The sequence below is a fragment of the Pagrus pagrus genome (genome assembly GCF_965226575.1).
Source record: "Pagrus pagrus genome assembly, chromosome: 11".
Taxonomy (NCBI): Eukaryota; Metazoa; Chordata; class Actinopteri; order Spariformes; family Sparidae; genus Pagrus; species Pagrus pagrus.
In genome coordinates this window covers 6,805,928-6,825,405 of record NC_140195.1, presented here as the reverse complement: position 1 = coordinate 6,825,405, position 19,478 = coordinate 6,805,928, and the positions used below count along the sequence as shown (strand labels likewise).

At 39.3% G+C, this 19,478-nt stretch overlaps 3 protein-coding genes across 4 annotated transcripts in view; 2 read left to right on the top strand and 1 right to left on the bottom strand.

Annotated features, from left to right (window-relative positions):
• Positions 1 to 1,617, bottom strand: part of klhl12 (kelch-like family member 12) — a 112,464-nt gene extending 110,847 nt beyond the window's left edge. Inside the window, exon 1 of one of the 2 annotated variants that reach the window (XM_084367224.1) lies at positions 1,274 to 1,617. The gene's annotated coding sequence lies outside the window, so the exon portion shown is untranslated. The remainder of the gene's footprint in view (positions 1 to 1,273) is intronic. The other variant, XM_084367227.1, reaches the window with a different exon arrangement.
• srxn1 (sulfiredoxin 1 homolog) lies at positions 666 to 3,550 on the top strand. Its single transcript, XM_084367236.1, has 4 exons — positions 666 to 749; positions 1,624 to 1,726; positions 1,839 to 1,956; positions 3,113 to 3,550. The coding sequence occupies exons 1-4, from the start codon at positions 686 to 688 to the stop codon at positions 3,320 to 3,322; spliced, it is 495 nt and encodes a 164-aa protein (XP_084223362.1). The 5' UTR covers positions 666 to 685; the 3' UTR covers positions 3,323 to 3,550.
• Positions 3,551 to 12,025: 8,475 nt separating this feature from the next.
• tcf15 (transcription factor 15) lies at positions 12,026 to 13,542 on the top strand. The gene is made up of 2 exons (XM_084367235.1): positions 12,026 to 12,664; positions 13,230 to 13,542. The coding sequence occupies exons 1-2, from the start codon at positions 12,185 to 12,187 to the stop codon at positions 13,290 to 13,292; spliced, it is 543 nt and encodes a 180-aa protein (XP_084223361.1). The 5' UTR covers positions 12,026 to 12,184; the 3' UTR covers positions 13,293 to 13,542.
• Positions 13,543 to 19,478: the final 5,936 nt, after the last annotated feature.

Here is a 19,478-nt window from a genome sequence, read left to right as displayed (position 1 = left end):
GAGGCCTATATCGTGCAACAGTCGACAATACAAAACACTGACCTCATTAAAAACTATTGTCACCAAAGGATTCTGGGCTTGTAGCAGCTCTTTTCAACTGCACAACTAATTGCTGGAGTGAATTTTAATGAGAACCAGTTTGGCCATGAAATGAATAAGTTATGTTACAAAAGTGGTAAAGTTTGTGTTTGGTATAACATGAACATGCCAGGAAATACTCAGTAGATTGTTACAACACGGGCCTTTTTACATGCTTAAAAAGCAGACCAGTTAACCTTAATGTTCTGTTTAACAGTTCAAAAGATACTTTACATTGTTTTATTGGCTTGATGCTTACTGATATTTTCTCATTTCATAAATACTGCTTACTACAATCCTTTTGGTTACATATTTCAGAAGTCAACAACAGAAAACGACACATTACCTCTGTTAAATACAGAGTTTCACATGCCCTATACTCTACAGTACTTTTATGCAACATTATTCTTCACAAATTCCAAATGAGGTCTAATTGACCTTGAAATATATAACGACACACTCTTCACGTTTCTGTGGTTTGTGGCAAACTATGAAAAAGGTCAGGAGAAAAGAAGACAGCACATTTAGAAGAAAAAACTATTAATTTTCATATCATTGTTATTATGTTAACACAAACAGCACCAGAGTCCGTAGGACCAAAAATAACATGGGAGAGCAAAGCCACTGTCAACAACAACAGATAGGTCACGGGTCAGCAGCTGTTGTCACCGGTAAGCCGTCTTAACATTTAATAGAGCCAAACTCCACACTACATTTTAGATCTATTATAGCATCACTAGTCAGAATTACAATAACATTCTTAGTATTAGAAGTTGTCTTTTAAGATATCTATAACTTCAATTGGAGGGTACTAGTCAGAACTAATTTTAAGATATCTAAAAATCCTTTATAAGTCTAAGAGACATTGTAGATATCTGAAACTGTATTTTTACTAGTGATAATGCCAAGTTAGGATGGATTTAGTGACATTTTGACTAGACACAATGCATTGTATTAAAAGTTAAATAATGGAAATTAAAAATGGCAACAACTGAACTGTATATATATCTGAAATGAGAGTTTTTCTTAGTGAGAATTTAATTGAAGATATCTAGATTGTTTATTCTGGCTTGTCATAGTTAGCACCTAAAATCACCTGTTAGCCATTAATTAGTTAGGTTAGCTAATGAACATAATGGGGCATTTAGCAGCTTAAGAGAAAACAAAGCTTACAGAGAGTGAATAATGTACTTACATTCATCAGGTGGCAAGAAAAATGACTCCAAATTAATGTTAATGCTGCTCTGCATCAGCTGAATGTGTAAATTAGCATCTTTTTGCTAACAAGCTCGACATATCAATTTTCAAAGTTAGCTAGTGATATTAGCGTAGTATTCACAAAGTGGCCAAAAAACTAGCTAATTCAAGCATTGTCCTTCTGTCTCTTCATATGACAGTAAAGGCCAGTCTTACAACATTAATGTTAAATGTTAAAGGAACAAATAAAGACGTTTTTACACTAAATAAAACAAGTAATTTAACCTTTTGAATGTCGAGTGAAGTACCAACGGTCCTGAGGGGGCGTTGCCTATTTATAATTGACAGGGCGGAAGACCAATGGGAACCCTCCGCTAAACTACGCACTCCGCAAGAAAGCTAGCATCCAGGAAGTGAAGAAACCACCACTCAAAACATTGTGTTACAGCCGGTGAGTAAATGTTTCGGTTGTGGGACAGCAGTAAGATAACTCGGGTGAACTTGATGGTTTTATCCCGTGGAAACATGTCGATAGAGTCCACTGTTAAAAACGTTGACAACAGGTCGATCCACTCGGACAGCGTCGAGGAGGTTCATAACGTACCGATGAACGTCATCATCAGACCGATTCCTCCGGTGCTGGACGAGCTGAAAGTTCAGAGTCTGATGGACACGATAAAGGTAACTTATTGTTTTTTTATGTGTAAATGTGTGCCTGAAGATAATCATACGAGTTTTAAGCGAGGGACTGGATAATATCTGGCCTACAACAGTTGTTGTTAATGAGCTAACTACCCAAATGAAATCAATTGCAATAAAATCAATATTACATTCAATTCAGGGTCATTTACATGTGCTTTGTAGTAACGTGGTGTGATTACTCTCTATGGCTGCACAGTTAATCGAAACATTATTGAAATCCATGCAGTGTGTTGATAATGGTAAAATGTGTGACAAAACAGGACTATATTGAACAATGATGGAATGTAACTAAGTACATCTACTCAAGTACTTTATTTAAGTACAATTTTGAGGTGGCCCACTTCTCCTTTACTTGACTATATCCTTTTCTTCCCACTGTATACTTCCACTCTACTACATTTTAAAGGCCGGTATTGTACTTTTTACTCCACTATATTTATTTGACTTTAGTTACTGGCTTCTTTGCAGATTACATGCTGCTTCATCGCAGTAGCACATTTTTCAATTAATTTATTTGTATCGTCAATAGCATAAAAAACTGAAATACTGAATGTCAGATGACTGAAGCTGAATATCTGATAATCGGCCTACGGTATTTATTTAATTACTTTATTTAAATTTATTTACTTAAATACATTTATTTAAAAATGACCTACTTTGATCTGACGGAGCAAACAGTCTGCAAAGTAATTAGTAAATAGTTATCAGAAAATAAAAAAAGTGAGCTGAAGTAAAAAGTACAATATTTGACTCCATAAATGTGGTGGAGTGGAAGTATGAGGCAGCAGAAAATAGAAATACTCAAGTTAAGTATAGGTAAGTTGAAAATTGTACAGTACAGTACTTGAATAAATGTACTTTACGGGTATACAGTGTACACACTGATGTGTATAATGTATTTCTACTTGAACGCTACCCACTAAAACATGTTTGTTGGGTATAGACTCCAAATAATGTCACATCATTGTGATTTTCAATCTTTTTAACAGTGACAATGATGCAAAACCTGTGAAAATAATATGACAATTTTTTTTACCATATTCGGCAGCCCTACTACTAACTAATAAAGTAATTTCCCACTACTCATTACAGTATCTTTACTTGCTGTATGAATTAATCGTCTGCTGTCTTGCAGGAGGCAGCGAACACGAGTGTTGTCCCTCCTATCGACGTGCTCTGGATCAGAGGCAGAGAGGGGGGAAACTACTACTACTCTTTTGGAGGCTGTCACAGGTTTGCTGCCTATCAGAGGTTAAACATGCCGAACATCCCAGCCAAGCTCATCAAGTCAAATGTCTCAGACCTTACCACTTACCTGGGGGCTTCAACGCCTGATCTGAGGTGACGCTGGAGCGGCTTGCAGTTTTTGCAGCTGTTGCAACTGGTGACTGCAAAGGAAAGGACTTACCAGCAGGGGGAAATGTAACCCTTTAGTAAACACATGACATTTTCCATTTGAAATGACTGCAGTGTATTTTAAAGGTGTGTTTGTCTATTTCTGTTTGTGTAACTTACACATTTTTCTGTCTTTTAATAGCTTTAACTGTCATAAAAGTAAATTGATTGATTGTTTTCCTGCAGTTATTTACTTGTACACTTGAAAACCTCAACACAGCCAATTGTGAAGCCTTTGTCACAGCAGACATTTGACCTGTTAAAGTAAGAAAAGCACAGGCGTTACAAATAACATTAACAATGTCTCCGTTGTATTCAATGTATCTGTAATGCACAATATGTTGCATTCACAGACATTCTCGACAGAATGGGTTGAGCAGAAAAAAGTCCCATTATTCCAACTTGGGAGGGTTTATTCCAAGATGGTTCGCCTCATTGGTAGTCTTGTAGTGACACCATACAAACAGTCCAAAGGGGTTTCTTTGTCTGTGTTGCTTTATTTGTTTACGGGTGAAACTAGAGCCAAACAAGGACTGTTATCAATTTTATTTAGCTTTTGCGGCCATTTTAACACTGATTTTATGAAACAATCTTTAGCCTTTTTTACTTTTTACTACTTACAGCACTGACTAACATGTCAGACGCTGACATGAGGGATTTTTTCAACTCGGCTGCTCATGGTTACAGTTGCGATTGACATGATGTGAACCCAGCATGTGTCTGAAATCTACAACCCCGATTTCAAAAAAGTTACAATGCTGTGTAAAACGTCAATAAAAACCAAATGCAATCATTTGCAATCAAGGCGTTTTGAGGCATTTTGTTTGTGACTTTGGGCTATATGAATAAAATTGACTTGATTGGACTTAAACTGTGTTTACTAACAACAATTGTAGGAAGTGTTCCCTTATAAAAGCATGTTTTTTTAATATCCAATTCCTTTTATACAATCATGTGTTTCACAAAGTGGTGAAATCCATCCTTGCTTCAGAACGACTGAGCCTTATGAGGATGCTTCACCTGTTACCAATCAACCTGTTTACCTGTGGAATGTTCCAAACAGGTGTTTTTGAGCATTATTTATGTTTTACACAGTGTTCCAGCTGTTTTGCAGTCAGGATTGTACATACAGTGGTCCAATGTTTGAGTGTGTAAATATATGCATCGAATATAGTGGTGAACTCAAAAATTCCAGCCTAGGCAGCCCCATCACCAGGATAAAATGTTGGCAGTTTTTTCTGCAAACCACTGATTCATTCATATTTGTATGTGTAATAAGCTATGTAGCACAACATGGCATATCATGTTCACATTACATGTTTATGACCTGACTTTCACATCAGGATGTGTAGGGGATGGTGGGGGAGCAACAGGTGAGAAGGCTGCCAAGCTAGTGGCCAGAGTTTGAGACTGTTTTTCAACATTTCTAAGTGGGACACCACTCGATATTTTTAAGAAGACCTAAGGACAATCTCCAGCCGTGTTATTTTAAGCCAAAACATGATCATTTCCTAACCCTAACAAAGTGGTATTAGTCCCTTAACCAGACCATAAGCACAGCGTTGTCACAAGATGAAATAGAAAATCGAACCTGAAGACAGTAAAGTTGTAACATAAAGAAATGTAAAGGTTCAACACATCCGTGGTTTGCAGAAACGTACATTGCCAACATTTATTCTGGCGACTGGGTTGCCCTCAGACCCTGGAACTGAAGCAGCTGAAAGGAATTCAGCCATCATTTATTTTATTACTCACACCAGTGTTTTGTGTTCCTGCTGTGATGTTGTTTTTCAAGGCACATATACAATACGATTCCCTTGAACTGCGCCTTTCTTGTTTTAATAAAAAAAAAGATGTGCGAATGAACTCAACTAAACTAGAAGGGCACCTTCTGAGTTCCTCCTGCTGAGCACTGAGGAAGATTTAAGTACAAGTTGTCTCACATTCAAGTTATTTTAATCTAAAATTATATCAAAACGTTCCTTTAGTCTGTTTTTTCATTGTGTCACTGCTGTTAATTTTAGAAATCAATTGGTGCAGAGCTGCTTTGTGTGCAGCAGCAGAATATGAGAAAGAATACGCATTATTTTACTTACTAGAACAACGTGCTGGTAACATTAATATATGTTTTATCAAAACCATATGAAATACTCAGTCAGCTTTGATGGTGAGAGGTCAGAAAGCACTAGAAGAAGAAAGGATAGAAAGGAGGATATACAGTATACCAGATGGTTTGTAGGAGTCAGGTGTGATGAGAACATCAGACTGCATATGCTGTATTAGAACCAATATATATGCATACTTAGACGCTATTAATTGCGATTATACTCTAATTAGAGAACCAAATAGGAGATCCCACAATACACTATCACACATTTTGCAAGATCATATCTATTATAAATTAAATACCATGGCCATATCAGATCCAATATATGCTCCAGTTAGACACTACTCTACCCTTACTACTAAATAACATGTAGAGTAATTAGACGCCACATTTGATGCTACCAACATGCACATGATGGATTAATTGGACAACAAAAACTACACGAATATTGAGGCATATTTATAATAGTCAAACAAAACACAGAGAGCTCAGAGGACCATTTATTCGGTCGTTAACATAGTTACCGTTAACACTTCTTCGCCCATCCTCTCCTGGAGTTTGTAGGTACTAATATATAGCCATAGTAATGTTAGGCCATGGATGACGCCAGGACATTTCATCGTATTTCCTATTCTTTGGTAAATGTATTATGCATTACTATGTTTGTTGGTTCTGACCCTGAGACTGGCCCTGCTTATTAAATCAAGTCAGTTCCTTTGACCCTGTCCGTCTTTAAGGAAGGAACTGTAGGTTTGCAGAATGATGTAGGCAAACTATACATCGCAGGTCATTACACAGAGACCTTTCCGACATCAGCACCATCACAATGAACGCTCAGAGCTGCTTGATGGTCTCCCTTTGTGGCCATCGAGGAAATGAAGGGAGACCCGGGGCAGCTTTTACCGACCGGCCCTAAAGGACTCTAAATTTCTCCCCTGAATCGTCGCGTGTGAGAAGACTTCCTGTGGCTCGCTCACTGTCTGGAAGTAACCATATCCTCAAAGGGTTTTTGACACGCAACACCGGTATGAAAAAATATATTGCACCTGTTGCTTCGGGGAGCGGTTACCATGGGTGGTTCTGTGCGCTTTATCTTTGAGGATTTAAACAGATCAAGGGGATTTGGGGGAGCTAAGAAGAGGAAGTGTTTCTGGTCATTTTCACAAATGGAGTGAGGCATGTCAATTCTCATACGCCTTTTGGTCGGTTGCTGTTGTGTTGCTCAGTGACGATTATTACAAATTAACTTGTGACTATGTTTAGATCATGAGATTTGTTGACTGGCCTTTTTGATGCCCCGAGCAGGGTTTGATTTTCTCTGCTCAGTGTTGTTTCTCTCTAAATATAACCCCAAAATGTTGTGTTAGTTATCACCAAATTTAACACAAATGTCTAATAGGATTAAATGATGATGTGATAACATTGTATATCCAAAAGGTCAAAGGTCAATGCTCTGCAAAAACAGTTTTCTGGCCACTATTCATTGTTTAATACTGAATCCTAATCTGTATTTTAAATGTAGAGACTATAGCAAAGCAAAAAAAAAAAGATCTCTGGTTAGCCAGTTCACCCATTTGTTCCACTTGGGGAGGTATTACAACCAAATCCTTTTGAAAGAGTTTAGGTTTAGGTGTTTGAGTCGCTGACGGCTGCTCACAGCTTCCTATCCGGAATTCCCTCAGACTGCTGCTGGCTGCGGGCGTGTAATTTGTGCCAGATTTGCAATGCCGTATCCGCCCTCTGACCTCACCGCTGTGTGCTCTGCGACACATCGCTGCGTAGCTTTTGTGGATATGTACTTGTTGCCTTGGATGAAGAAAAATATTAAATAGGCTGTTGTGCGTTTTGCCTCGATTATGTTTCTTCTTGGCTTTACCTCAACACAGTGTAAGCACTAACCCCAACCGCCCTAATCTGTAACGCTTGGCCATTCCCTACCTTGAATCTGGACAGGGGAGACAGAGCTCCTAAATCCCATGAAAAGACCAAAACCAACAGTTTGTTAGTCCCATCTGTCGATACCTTTCGACCCCATCATTTACTCCTATTGAAGATATACAGTGAGTCTAGCAAATGTGCTAGACGCTGCCCACCAGAATTATAAAGGCTCACTCTGATTTGCTGTGCACTTAAATGCAACTTCTAATGTGATAAGGAAACTAGATAATACTGGACCTCAGCCATACTTTGTGAAGTGGAGCTAAAAGCTACTCTTTGTTTTTTCAGTGATGTAGTTAATTACATGTTTGCTGATCTCGCCGGGATCTGCCGAGTTTTTTCATTTGTTTTGTCATCTTAATGTTTGGCTTGTGTTGCATTTTTAATTCGTGTTTTTTGTTGTTGCTGTGTTTGGAAGGACCCCTGGAAGATTAGCCACCACTCTGATATAATAAGTGACTTTAACTGTTCGTGAAGTTAAAGAAAAAGTCCACTAATGTCACTAAAGAATGAAGAAGGATTCATTCTCTTGGGACAACGGAAATCTGTACAAAATGTCATGGCAATCAATCTGGTATTTACTGAGATGTTTCACTAAAAGACATGTCAACCTCAGAGTGGCGATGTAGAAGAAGTCAGAGAAAAGTTAAAATGATTCACCCTCTGGGGGCCATGAATGTCTGTACAAAATGTCGTGGCAATTCATGTATTAGTTGGTGATACATTTAACTCAAAACTCACTCAAAAGTCAGCGCATCACCAAACCCATTAGGGTTCATCCTCTTGGGACAACGAATGTCTGTACAAAATTCTGTGCCAATCCATCCAGAAGGTGTTGAGATTTAATAGACTAAAAAAGTAAGTGACGTTAATCATTCATGGCACGAGGGAAAAAGTCCAATGAGTATCTGTACAAAATGTCATGGCAATCGATCCAATATTTGCTGCGATATTTCACTAAAAGGCGAAAATGTCAACCTCATAGTGGCACTAGAGAAGAAGTCAGAGAATCACCAAAGTTTAAAGGATTCACTCCCTGGCAACCATGAATGTCTGTTACCAGATTTCATGGCAATTCATCCAATAGTTATTCAGACATTTGACTCAACACTAACTCAAAAGTAAAATAAGTGACTGTGACAACTCATGGTGCTAAAGAAAAAAAAAGAAGGATCACGAAAATAAGAAGATTTCATCCTCTTGGGACAATGAATATCTGCACCAAATGTCATGGTAGTCGATCAAATATTTGCTGTAATGTTCCACTAAAAGCCAAAAATGTCACCTCAGAGAAGAGAAGAAGTCAGAGAATCATCATAGTTGTGAGGATTCCTCCTCTGGGGACCATGAATGTCATCCATCTTGGAAAGTGATGGACCGACTGACATTACCAGCCACAGAGTGGCAAAACATGACTCAGTACAGACACAGACAACATTCCTCTGTGTGCTCTGTGATTCAGAAAGAGCTGCTGTTCTCAGAGATCTCTGAAGCGCAACAACACAGGACACAGTGGGTGGTAAACCCAACATGCTGTCGCCTCATCAGTGTGGATAAACGGATCTACGTCTTCCGGATGAGGAAAAGAGCATTTCACAGTTCCATGAAATCAGAGAGTTGTTCTAAGAACGCTTCGACTTCTGTCATTAGTCCCACGTCAACATGCTCAAACACACTTGTACTGCCGAGACTATACGCTGGTTCACACGCAATACAGAGATACATCTTAATTCTCGGTGAGTCGTCACGGGTGCTGCTAAATGTACTTAATGTAATTAACCAAACGGCAGCAGAGTGTTGGAGACTTGCAACATAATTTGTTTGCTGATGGTTGATGGGGTTTGTTGACCTTTATCATCAGATATCACTACAAATTAAACAGTTTATGTATCTTTCATAGCTCGCAGTCCTTTTTTAATTAATTTGTAAACAGTTTAATCTCTGGAGAGACAACCTTATCTTTGCTAATTGAAATATTCTCACAGCCTTTGCCACTGCAGGTTCCTGTTTGGTGCGTGTCCTTTGTGGGACCTCGGTGCTCCTTCAGCAGACAGTTTTGGTGTCTGATGTCTGATTGTTGTTGCAGCTGAGGCACGTTGAAGTGTTTGAATGTGCTGCCGGCTGTGGCTGAAGGAGACTCGTGTCTGTTGATGTGACTTTGAGGGACTAAATCATTCACTTGCCACTGCTTTGTTTTTCTAGCAAGCAAATAAACCCTTGCCATTCCAGGATCATCTGCTCAGTGTTTATTTACTCACACTTAACTTTCTTCTCCTGCCTGTAGGCCAATGGCAGCTTAATGTGATGGCAAAACAGCGGGATTATTTACTCTAACTAGTCTATAGTTGCTGTGCAATCGTGACACAAGGTTGTGGCAAGTTAGGCTTCCTGAAAAATATATTCAAATTACAGAACTTCTTACATTTGAATCGACAATTTCCAATGGAAATTTGAGACATGTCAAGACAAACAGAATTTACATACACATCTACTGCACGCGTCTCAAAACACCTGCACAATTATATTCAGTTGCTGAGCAAGTCCTGTGAAGTTCATTTTGTTCTTGACTGTATCGGTGCAGTTTACCAGCCAACAAAAACAAAGCTCAGTGGGCGGCAGCGTCATAAACATGTCAGACTAACACAAGACGGTAAACTGTAAAATAGTGAAAAGCAAACTTTAGTCCCTTAATGCCTTTTAAAGACTCTATAACTTACACATTTAAATGTGGGGGGGTTCCTTATATCCTACATGCAGTAGTGGAATGTAACCAAGTACATTTACTCAAGTACTGTACTTAAGTAAAGATTTGAGTATTTTATGCTGGTGTACAGTGTTGTATAAAGTACCCAAAAGTCAAGTAACGATGAATTACACATAAATTCCATGTACTGTATGTATACATTGTATACTCCAATATTCAGCATTTTTCTGATTACTGGAATCAGTGTTTTTTTCTTATTTTTTAATCCGATTACTGATTGAATAAATTAATTTAAAAATGTGCTTTGGCTCTGATGCAGCATGTACTCGGAAAAGTAACAAGTAACTAAAGCTTTCAAATAAATGTAGTGGAATGAAAAAGTACAACATCTGTCTTGAAATTTGTGGTGGAGTGGACGTATAAAGTAGCAGAAAGTGGAAATACTCAAGTAAAGTACCCTAAAACGGTACCTAAGTACAGTACTTGAGTAAATATACTTAGTCACATTCCATTACTGCGTTTTATTTTACTGCAGTTCTTTTGAAAGTATTATTATATATCTTACTACTATATATATATATTATATATTCCACTTTTTACTCCATTACCTTTATTTTACAGCTAATTACAGGTTACTAGAGCCTAACCAATAGAGATTCTTTGGGGTCGCTGCCGATAATATTACTTTATCGTTATGATATCGGACGGTTTTCTTATACACACAGAATATGTATATAAACTCCCACACATCCATTTGCAATGATCCCTCAAATATGGAGGGAAGTAAATGCTATAATCACTTAAAGAAATGCGAGAAAATGAAGTGCAGAGGTTTTGTTTTTATTAAATATTTCTGCAGGATGTCAAAGTGTGATCAGAGTATCTCTATCACTTAATCTGGTTTAACTTTAAGTATTTAAATGTTAACAATAGAATCATAAATATGTTTATTGTTAGATGATAAGACATTTATGGGCACTTATAAAAACTTGTTAGCAGTTTATTGATGCTTAAGAATGTTATAAAAACCTTATGATGTTCTTATGATTGTTTATAATAGCACTACACTTTCATTGCGTTACTAATATACCTATTATGTCACGTAAAACCTTTATTAAGCTTTTATGTTAAGATTAAAGCATACTTTATTCTGCTTTTATTAGCGGTTAAAGGTGCACTATGTAGTTTTGGCAAGAAATTTAAAACAGAAGAGAAAAATCATTATTTTTCAATCATATTTTTTTATGCCTAAACAAACTAAAATCAAACTGTTTTCATGACTGAATAAACTGAATAAACAAACTGACCTCAAAGGACTTTCACTTTGTTTGTATTTGGCGGACCCTGCCACCTTTCCAGCCTCAAACAGTGTTCTGAGGACCTTATTTTCCTCTGAGAACGTCTTTTTTATTCAGTTCAAATAAATATTTCTGAGTTTGTACTATAACCTCATTAATATTGTAAGTATTGAAATTCTGAGTTACAATTTCTTCTCCAAAACTACATAGTGCCCCTTTAATTATGCACTTGTTTACAGTTATCGCTGCTTTTTGTAGCTATCAAAGCTAAAGCAAGAACAACGCCTTATTAAGGTTGATAAATCCTTTATTATGCACTTATTAACAGTTCATGTAGTCTTTATAATGTTAATATGCATCATATAAGGACTCTTAAAGGCCTTATTACCTACAGTATTAGCTATAAGGCCTATTACAATGACCTGAATTTAAAGTGATTTTTGTGCATTTGTGATTTACAACAATGTGTCATGTTTCTGATGAGTTACTGTTCTGTATTGTGTGTGCATAGTGTTGAGAGGTCACTGTAACACTGTGTGTTGCAGGCAGCTCCTCCCATCCAGCTATAAGAGCCCAGCTGACCAGGTAGTCAGGGTCCGTCCTGAAAATAGGCCAGAGCAAGCTGAAGTGGGTCAGCTTCATTAAAAACGTCCTTACTAAACCAGTGGTTAAATGCAGCACTGTGTGCCGTATTGACATGTAGGCTCAGTCCCTGACTTGGTTTCCGGTCTGATCTATCAGAGGATTTGGAGCTGGGACTTCTTAATGATGACTTTCGCCATGCTGCGGCCTGTGGCGACACACTTGATCTACTCAGACTTCACTGTCACGTCCGAGGATGATGAGAACCGCAGCGAGAGCGACGGCAGCTCGGAGCAGAGCTACTGCGGCTCCACCGAGAAACGAAGACGGATTTCGCGCAATCTGGAAGGAGAGACTGTGGTGGTCATGAAGCAGAGGAGCGCAGCTAACGCCCGGGAGAGAGGCAGGACCCAGAGCGTCAACACGGCTTTCACAGCTCTCCGGACTCTCATACCCACCGAGCCCGTGGACAGAAAGCTCTCCAAAATCGAAACTCTTCGACTGGCATCCAGCTACATCTCCCATCTGGCCAACGTGCTTCTCCTCGGGGACGGCGGCGCGGATGAGCAGCCCTGCCTCGGCGCGGTTCATGCGCAGGGAGAGAGCGGGGCGCAGCAGCCGAGGACCATCTGCACCTTCTGTTTGAGCAATCAGAGGAAAGGGGTAAATAAATGCTGTTTATCCTCTAAACATCGCACTGCATCTTAGACGAACTGATGCGTAAATGTGCGTAAATTTACCAAAAAGGCAGGTTAACATGAATCAGGCTCGTCAGCTCTGACATGTTTTTGCTCTTGATCAAACTTTTTGTTAATCTGTGTCTCTATCTGTTTAACTGTCCTCACCATTTCTGTGTGACTCCATTATTTTGACCTCAAACGTGTGCGTAAAAGCACTTTTACGCACTGGACATGTCTTGGCGCTTGCTGTAAATTCTTCACACAGTCAGACACAGATGTTTTTTATTCTTTTCTTTTTTTTATTACTGTAAGAATTTCACTGTTGTTAAAAACATAATATGATATCCAAAATAACCAGCTGCTTCCTCTTGTCCTCTTGCATTTGGACACGTTTGACACCAAAGCTGAAGAAAGAGTTGTTGATTTATAGAAAACGAGCTTTAATGATGTCTTTATTTCCTCCAGAAAACAAATACAACACATCTGTTGCAGTTAAATTAAAACGTGTTGGATATTGAAATGACTGAGACATTTCCTCTTTTTTCCAGATAAAGGATGGGAAAGACTGTTTAAAAATGCGAGGGCTGGGTCCACTGCGAATGAGACGTTGACTGAAGACCAGTGAATGATCAGCAACCTGAAAATCCTCAAAGACTTTCTCAGGGAAGAGTCGAAGCTGGTGTTACACAGCACACACACACACACGTACACAAACACACACATGTACACATGCTGGATCAAATGATGGAATCAAAGAAGAGACTATTTATACTTGACTGAGAGTTTTAAGCATAAGCCTTTCAAAGATGCAGTGCATTTGTTTTGAAACTTATGAGTTTTTGTCCTTTTTTTCCTCACAAAAGTTTTAAATAAAATATATTTTATCAAAATAAAAGCGGTTATTCTTCTGATTGTCCCACGACGAACGAGAAACACAGCTGTGCCATGAAAACAAGCTTAGAACGAAATGAAGTGTCAAGTCAAAATGTGCAGAAAATGTTTATTTCCGGGACCAACGATCTTGAATGACCTTCTCCGTTTCAGGCTGGGTGGCATTATTTTTAGAAACTGCTCTTATTATGTAACAAGAGGCTGGACTGCAGTTTGGAAAACGTCTGATGAGAAACTTAAATTTTCTTTGTTTGGCACTTCAGTGCTAAATTAACATTATGTTTTCATCTTTAGCTCCATTTGTAAATACCTATTTTCTTAACAACTGACTTTGTGGTATCGTTTTATGCCGCTATGGAAAGTTGTCTCACACACAGAGAGACACACACATTCCCATTGTTTCCAGTAATATTGCCAAGACGTTGTTCATGAAGCCAAAGCAGAAGTTCGGGGTTTTTTGTGTCAATGACTGCTGTATTTTTTCCCCCCCAAGTCTCACGATTGGTGTTTTTTGAAGTCTGTTATCGATTAGTCACGGCAAATAGTAGCCCACACTCTGCTCGGAGCCCCCAAACAGCTGTTGGTATGTCAGAGGGATAAATCACTGCTGTGGGCCCAATGGACGGGGAGAGATGGGGTGAGAGGTCGAAGGTCACGGTGGAGCACAGAAGTGAAACCCTGCTGACGTGTAATGACGGAGAATGATGCAAATATAACGCTGGCGTTGATCCTGAAGATAACTTCTCTTTCTGCGATTTTATTTATTTTTAGCATCAGCGGAGATTCACCCTGAATTTGATACTCAGACCCTTTGGTTGAAAGTAACTAAGTACATTTACTTAACTATTGTACTTGAGTGCAATGTTGAGCTACTTTTATTTTACCTGATTATTTCCATTTTACGCTAATTTATCCTTCCACTCGGCTACATTTCAGAGAGAAATATTATACTTTTTACTCTGAAGTAAAGATTTTACATGATGGGTCATTTATCAAGCTCTTAAAATCAGAGATGGAATGTACATAATTAAGTACATTTACTCAAACACTATATTTAAGACCAATCTTGAGGTACTTTTACCTTACTTGAGTATTTTAGTTTCTGCTACTTTTACTTATACTCCACTGCATTTTAGAGGCAAATACATAATCATAGAAATGCTGCATATGGGAGTTATACAGTATATACATACATACATACATGTATATATGTAGAATTTACTTTTACTTGTACCACTGATACCTTTTTAGCCAGAAAATTACTTTTGATACTTAAGTACATTAAGTACAAGTACTTTTTTACTCAAGTAAAATTTGTATGGGTGACTTTCACTTTTGCCAAAGTGATATTTTAACAAGATATCTTTACTTTTACTCAAGTATTGTACTCCACTACATTTATTTGATTACTTTAGTTACTAGTTACAGATTGCATGCTGCATCAGAGCCAATAAATACATTATTACGTTGTTATCTGTCTTTTCTTTGTTTGTTCGGCCATGACCGTTCAAGGCTGGCAGAGACCAGGACAAACACAACTGTTACATCTCGTGCGAACCAGCTACTCTCTCTAGCCGACCAACCACTGCTCACTGCTGGGTGAATGCGTCACTAACTGTGCGCCGCTTGTGGTTTCTTCCACGAATGTCGCCACCGACACACAGTGTGCATTTTTGCTATTACAGCAAATGCAAGGGCTTTCATCAGTGGGCCATGGGCTCAATCATCATTGTGTTACCTCATTCTGCGATAGATAGTGACTTAACAGATATTAATTTACATGAAAATCTTCGAGATTATTACTGTAAACCAACTACTACAGTGATATAAGCAACACAAAATGGTCAAATTATGATACAGAGGGCAAAATTATTGTACAAATGTGATCATTATCAGACATCTGGCATCTCTAACCACAGAGCTGAATCACACCACTTTCACTGGAAACATTTCATAACTGCTCAGACATAAGTCTGCAAAACAAAAAGCAGCCCAGTCTCTGCGGGCTTCTCTCTGCCTTCTTCAGTCTGAAACAGACACTGCAGTGATCGGTCCAACGGGCAGATTGCAGCTCAGACACTCAGACAGCTGAGCCAAAGTTCCTGTCTGGCATCACTCTGAATCAGACTGCAAACTTAGTCCTCGACATGACAGGGAGAGGCTCCTCGGCGTTACAGGAGGCTGTATGGAAAGTGAATTTTAAGGCAGTTAAAGGTGCATGCTGGGGGTCCAAGCTCCCCTCGCCGCCCTCCATCCCCCGTCCCCAACCTGCCCTGTCAGGCTAATTGGAATTTGCTGGACTGAGTCCCTCCATGCTCGGGGCCCGGGCCTCCTCAAATGGCTCCCTGAGGCTCCCCCAGGCAGGAAGATGTCACGGAGGCACAGGAAGGGAAAACAACGTGCAGCCGACCTCTCTGAGGAACTCTCTGTGCGACGGGCTTTGGGTCAGCGCCAGTCTTGACATCATCCGGCACTGGGACCCAGATGTACAGCTCTCTGGTGGTACTTTTCAGAGCTAGCGAACAAAATAGTGAGTTTTTAACAAAGTTGGAAGGAGACTTTTTTTTCTCCCCCACAAGATGACAGGGAACAAATTGATGGCAGAGAGCATCAGAAGAGATGGGGGAGAAAAGCGGAGGAAGCAGAGAGAGTGTGGATCTGTTTAACATGTCTGACAGGCGAGGATGCACCTGGGAACGACTGCAAAGGTTTACTACCTCACTTCGGTGAGTTTTTCCTCTTCCTCAGACTCTTGCATCTCTTAATCCCAGAAGTGATTTTGTGCAGGATGAATCTCACCTGAGATAGAAATGAAGTCGGACGGCGGATTCAGCTCCTCCTGCAGGTTTGTGACCCGAGATGAAGAATGAATTTGATAATCTGTGCTCGATTGTTTTGTGATGGATAGAAACAGAAACAATAACATAACACTTGTTGCCTTTCTTGATGTGTTTTGCTATACGATGTCATTTCTTTTTGAAGGATGAAGCCTGAACTCATCCTTGTAACTCTTGAAAATAACAAAAGGTAAGAGGTGATTTTTGTCTTTCACCGTTCCTTCTGTCCTGCACAAAAATTGACAATACAGCACAAGAAGTGATATGAGGTTAACTTTACCAATTGGTCATTAGTGTAGATTGTTTTCATATTACTGTTGGATTATTTACCCACACTCCTGTAAAATATGATTATTTTGATCAGTTTCAAACACACTGAGCTGAAGTGTGTTTTAACTTAAAACTAACAAATTATTTGTCTACTGTACAAAATTATGTGCATGTGACAGTCAAAACTGCCAACATGCATCACTGACAAATAGTGATTTTAAACATTTGATTTTAAAAAGAGCTAGAATAGATTATAACAACTCCATAGTAATATAAAAGATAGCCCAGTAACAATTTATGATAGGGGCACATTAATAATAATAATAATAAATCTTTATTTCTATAGCACCTTTCAAAAACCAGAGTAACGATGTACTTCACAAAATACAACACCATACTATATTGGTGCAAAATAGCAAAACATAGTTGCAATAATGAAAACAGGGAAGAGCAACAAGAAATATACAACACAGTGATAAAACAAAATATAAAAGAGCAGCGTTAAAACCTTTGTACAGACATTATCCACATGCTCGTCTGATCAGTTGTGTTTTTCAAAGCTTTTAATTGATCTGCGACCAAATTAGCTGATTTCCAGGAATATACAACAATATTTCAGCCTCTCAGCAGAAGAGTACCCGTTGTCATGGTAATATGAAGCTTTCATGAACATTTACATAATAAACATAAATAGACCTACAGTTACACAAGTTAACTTTTATGTCACTTAATTAATCACTTCAATTAATGTATGAAGCACCTGTGAAGCAGCATCCTTTAGTTGATGATTTATTAAGTGTGAGGTAATTACATAAAGTCATAGTGATGATTTGTTACTGGTGAGCAACAGGAATTCATTATACATCATGCATTAATTCATGCATTAAATCACCATGAGTCATGCATTAATTAAGCATTACTTTAGGATATGTTGTGTACTCTTATTTCTTAAAAAAGTTGCCCTCATTAGAAAAACAACCATATGCTGTAGGTCAACTGTGAAAGCAGCTTTTTACAACCCATATTTAAGTTTGTTGTTAGGTGGCGACGTCTAGTGGCTGCAGTAATTACTACAGCAGGAAAGGAGGACGTAAGTCGAAGTAGTATACTGTAAAGAGCACCAAGTCGATATAGGGAGGAGGCTGGGGACGAACGCTCCGGTCGGACAAACACAGGACTTTCAACCTGGAGGCCTCTGTTTGTGTCCAGTCCAAACCGAACTGAGAGTGTCCGACAACGGTCCTTGTCATGCTCTTTTATGAATGGTGGTATACTGTAGTATGTTGTTTAGAGAGTCACTGGCAATCAACCTGTAGGTGTGAGGATGTGTTGGAGAAAACACTTGGTCAAAACAACTCATTGTCTTGTGATTTCTTTGCGCATGAGAAACCCAGTATTTTGTTGGTGCTGTATCGCCCCAAATTGGGTCTGATTTGTGTTTTCCAGTGTGTGGGATTTAACACTGACAATAAACCCAAAAAGAGTAATAATTTTCTGAAGAAATGTGTTCAGGACTTGGATGCCAGATGGCTGCGCTACAGCAATGAAGTTCAATAAAGTTCAATTGTACAATAAACTTCACTTTAAACCTGAAACAATATTGAGTGTGTAAAATGTTTCTTCTTTATGTTGCTCATTGAGAAGCTCAGAGCTTTATTGTACATTACCGATCGCAGTTTAGTGTTCACGTTTCTACTGTTGAAGAGTTATTTGTGCATAGACGCAGCAGAAACTGACATAATGTAACATCTCAGCCTGTTTACGTTGATTGAATAACGGCTTTCGATCAAAACAAACAACTGCAGAGGAAACAGTCTCGTTTAGGAAGCACGGTTTAATGGATCCTGCTGAGCAATGGCTCCGTGAAAACATCTCTACAGATTAAACACAAATCACTGCTCTGACAGCTCAAACGTGTTCCTGTTCTCGCCTCACCAAACGGAGGGGGGAAAAGCTAAAATAGATGATCCAGAAACAGGAAGGATGTGAAGGGTTTTTTCAACATCATCTGGGAGCTTAGTTCTGATTCCCAGATGGGTGCTTACCTTCAGTATTTTGTAGTCGTGCCAGGGAGCTCTTGTTAGAAACAAACCTGCACATGGTAATATTTTAATAGCTTTTGCTCTCACAGTCTGTTGCAGCATGTTTCAAACACTCACTGGCTGGGGAGATGGCCCCTCGCCCCACCTGCATGTCAAGGATATTAATGGTTCTGAGTCACTTTGTGGCTCAGGACTCAGATACCTCGCTTCCGATTTTACTGAACATGACTACTTTCCTCCGAGCGGAGCAGAAGGGGGAGGAAGAGGAGGAGGAAGTCTGTCTGCCTGACCGTCAGCTGAGCTGTGGGGGAGAAAAGCCCGTCTGAGGAGCCGGTTGTGTCTCCAAACATACAAGAACAATTGTTTTCATGTGCCAGAGAGTTTGGCAGGGCCTTCAGACAGAGGGAGGATGATGGAGGGCTGTACAGCGAGAGGATGGGAGGGTGGGGGGGAGCTGGCAGGAGGAAATCCCAGAGAAGAAATTAGGGAACAATACAGATCGTCGTAACACGGCTCTCTGCTCCGCTTCGGGCTCGGACAATCAACCCTCCAGCACTCAGCGGCCTGCAAAGGCTCGGAGGCAGAGGTGAGAGTACAGCAATAGAGACCGAAAGGGGTTTTTGTTTCCTTAAACAAACAACTGACGGGCAGAGTGATGCAGCTCTGCAGCCTCACAAAGACAGGAACTATAACAGCCAGTTGCAGTCGGATTCAGTGGTACAAAACAAATGATTAATCAGAGGAAGAAATCATGGAT

Excerpts from the sequence above, each read along its gene's own strand:
- srxn1 (XM_084367236.1), top strand. The coding sequence starts at position 686 with ATGGGAGAGCAAAGCCACTGTCAACAACAACAGATAGGTCACGGGTCA. Across the intron at positions 750-1,623 it reads GTCAGCAGCTGTTGTCACCG|GGCGGAAGACCAATGGGAAC; the intron begins GTAAGCCGTCTT and ends TATAATTGACAG. Across the intron at positions 1,957-3,112 it reads GTCTGATGGACACGATAAAG|GAGGCAGCGAACACGAGTGT; the intron begins GTAACTTATTGT and ends GCTGTCTTGCAG.
- tcf15 (XM_084367235.1), top strand. The coding sequence starts at position 12,185 with ATGATGACTTTCGCCATGCTGCGGCCTGTGGCGACACACTTGATCTAC. Across the intron at positions 12,665-13,229 it reads TGAGCAATCAGAGGAAAGGG|ATAAAGGATGGGAAAGACTG; the intron begins GTAAATAAATGC and ends TCTTTTTTCCAG.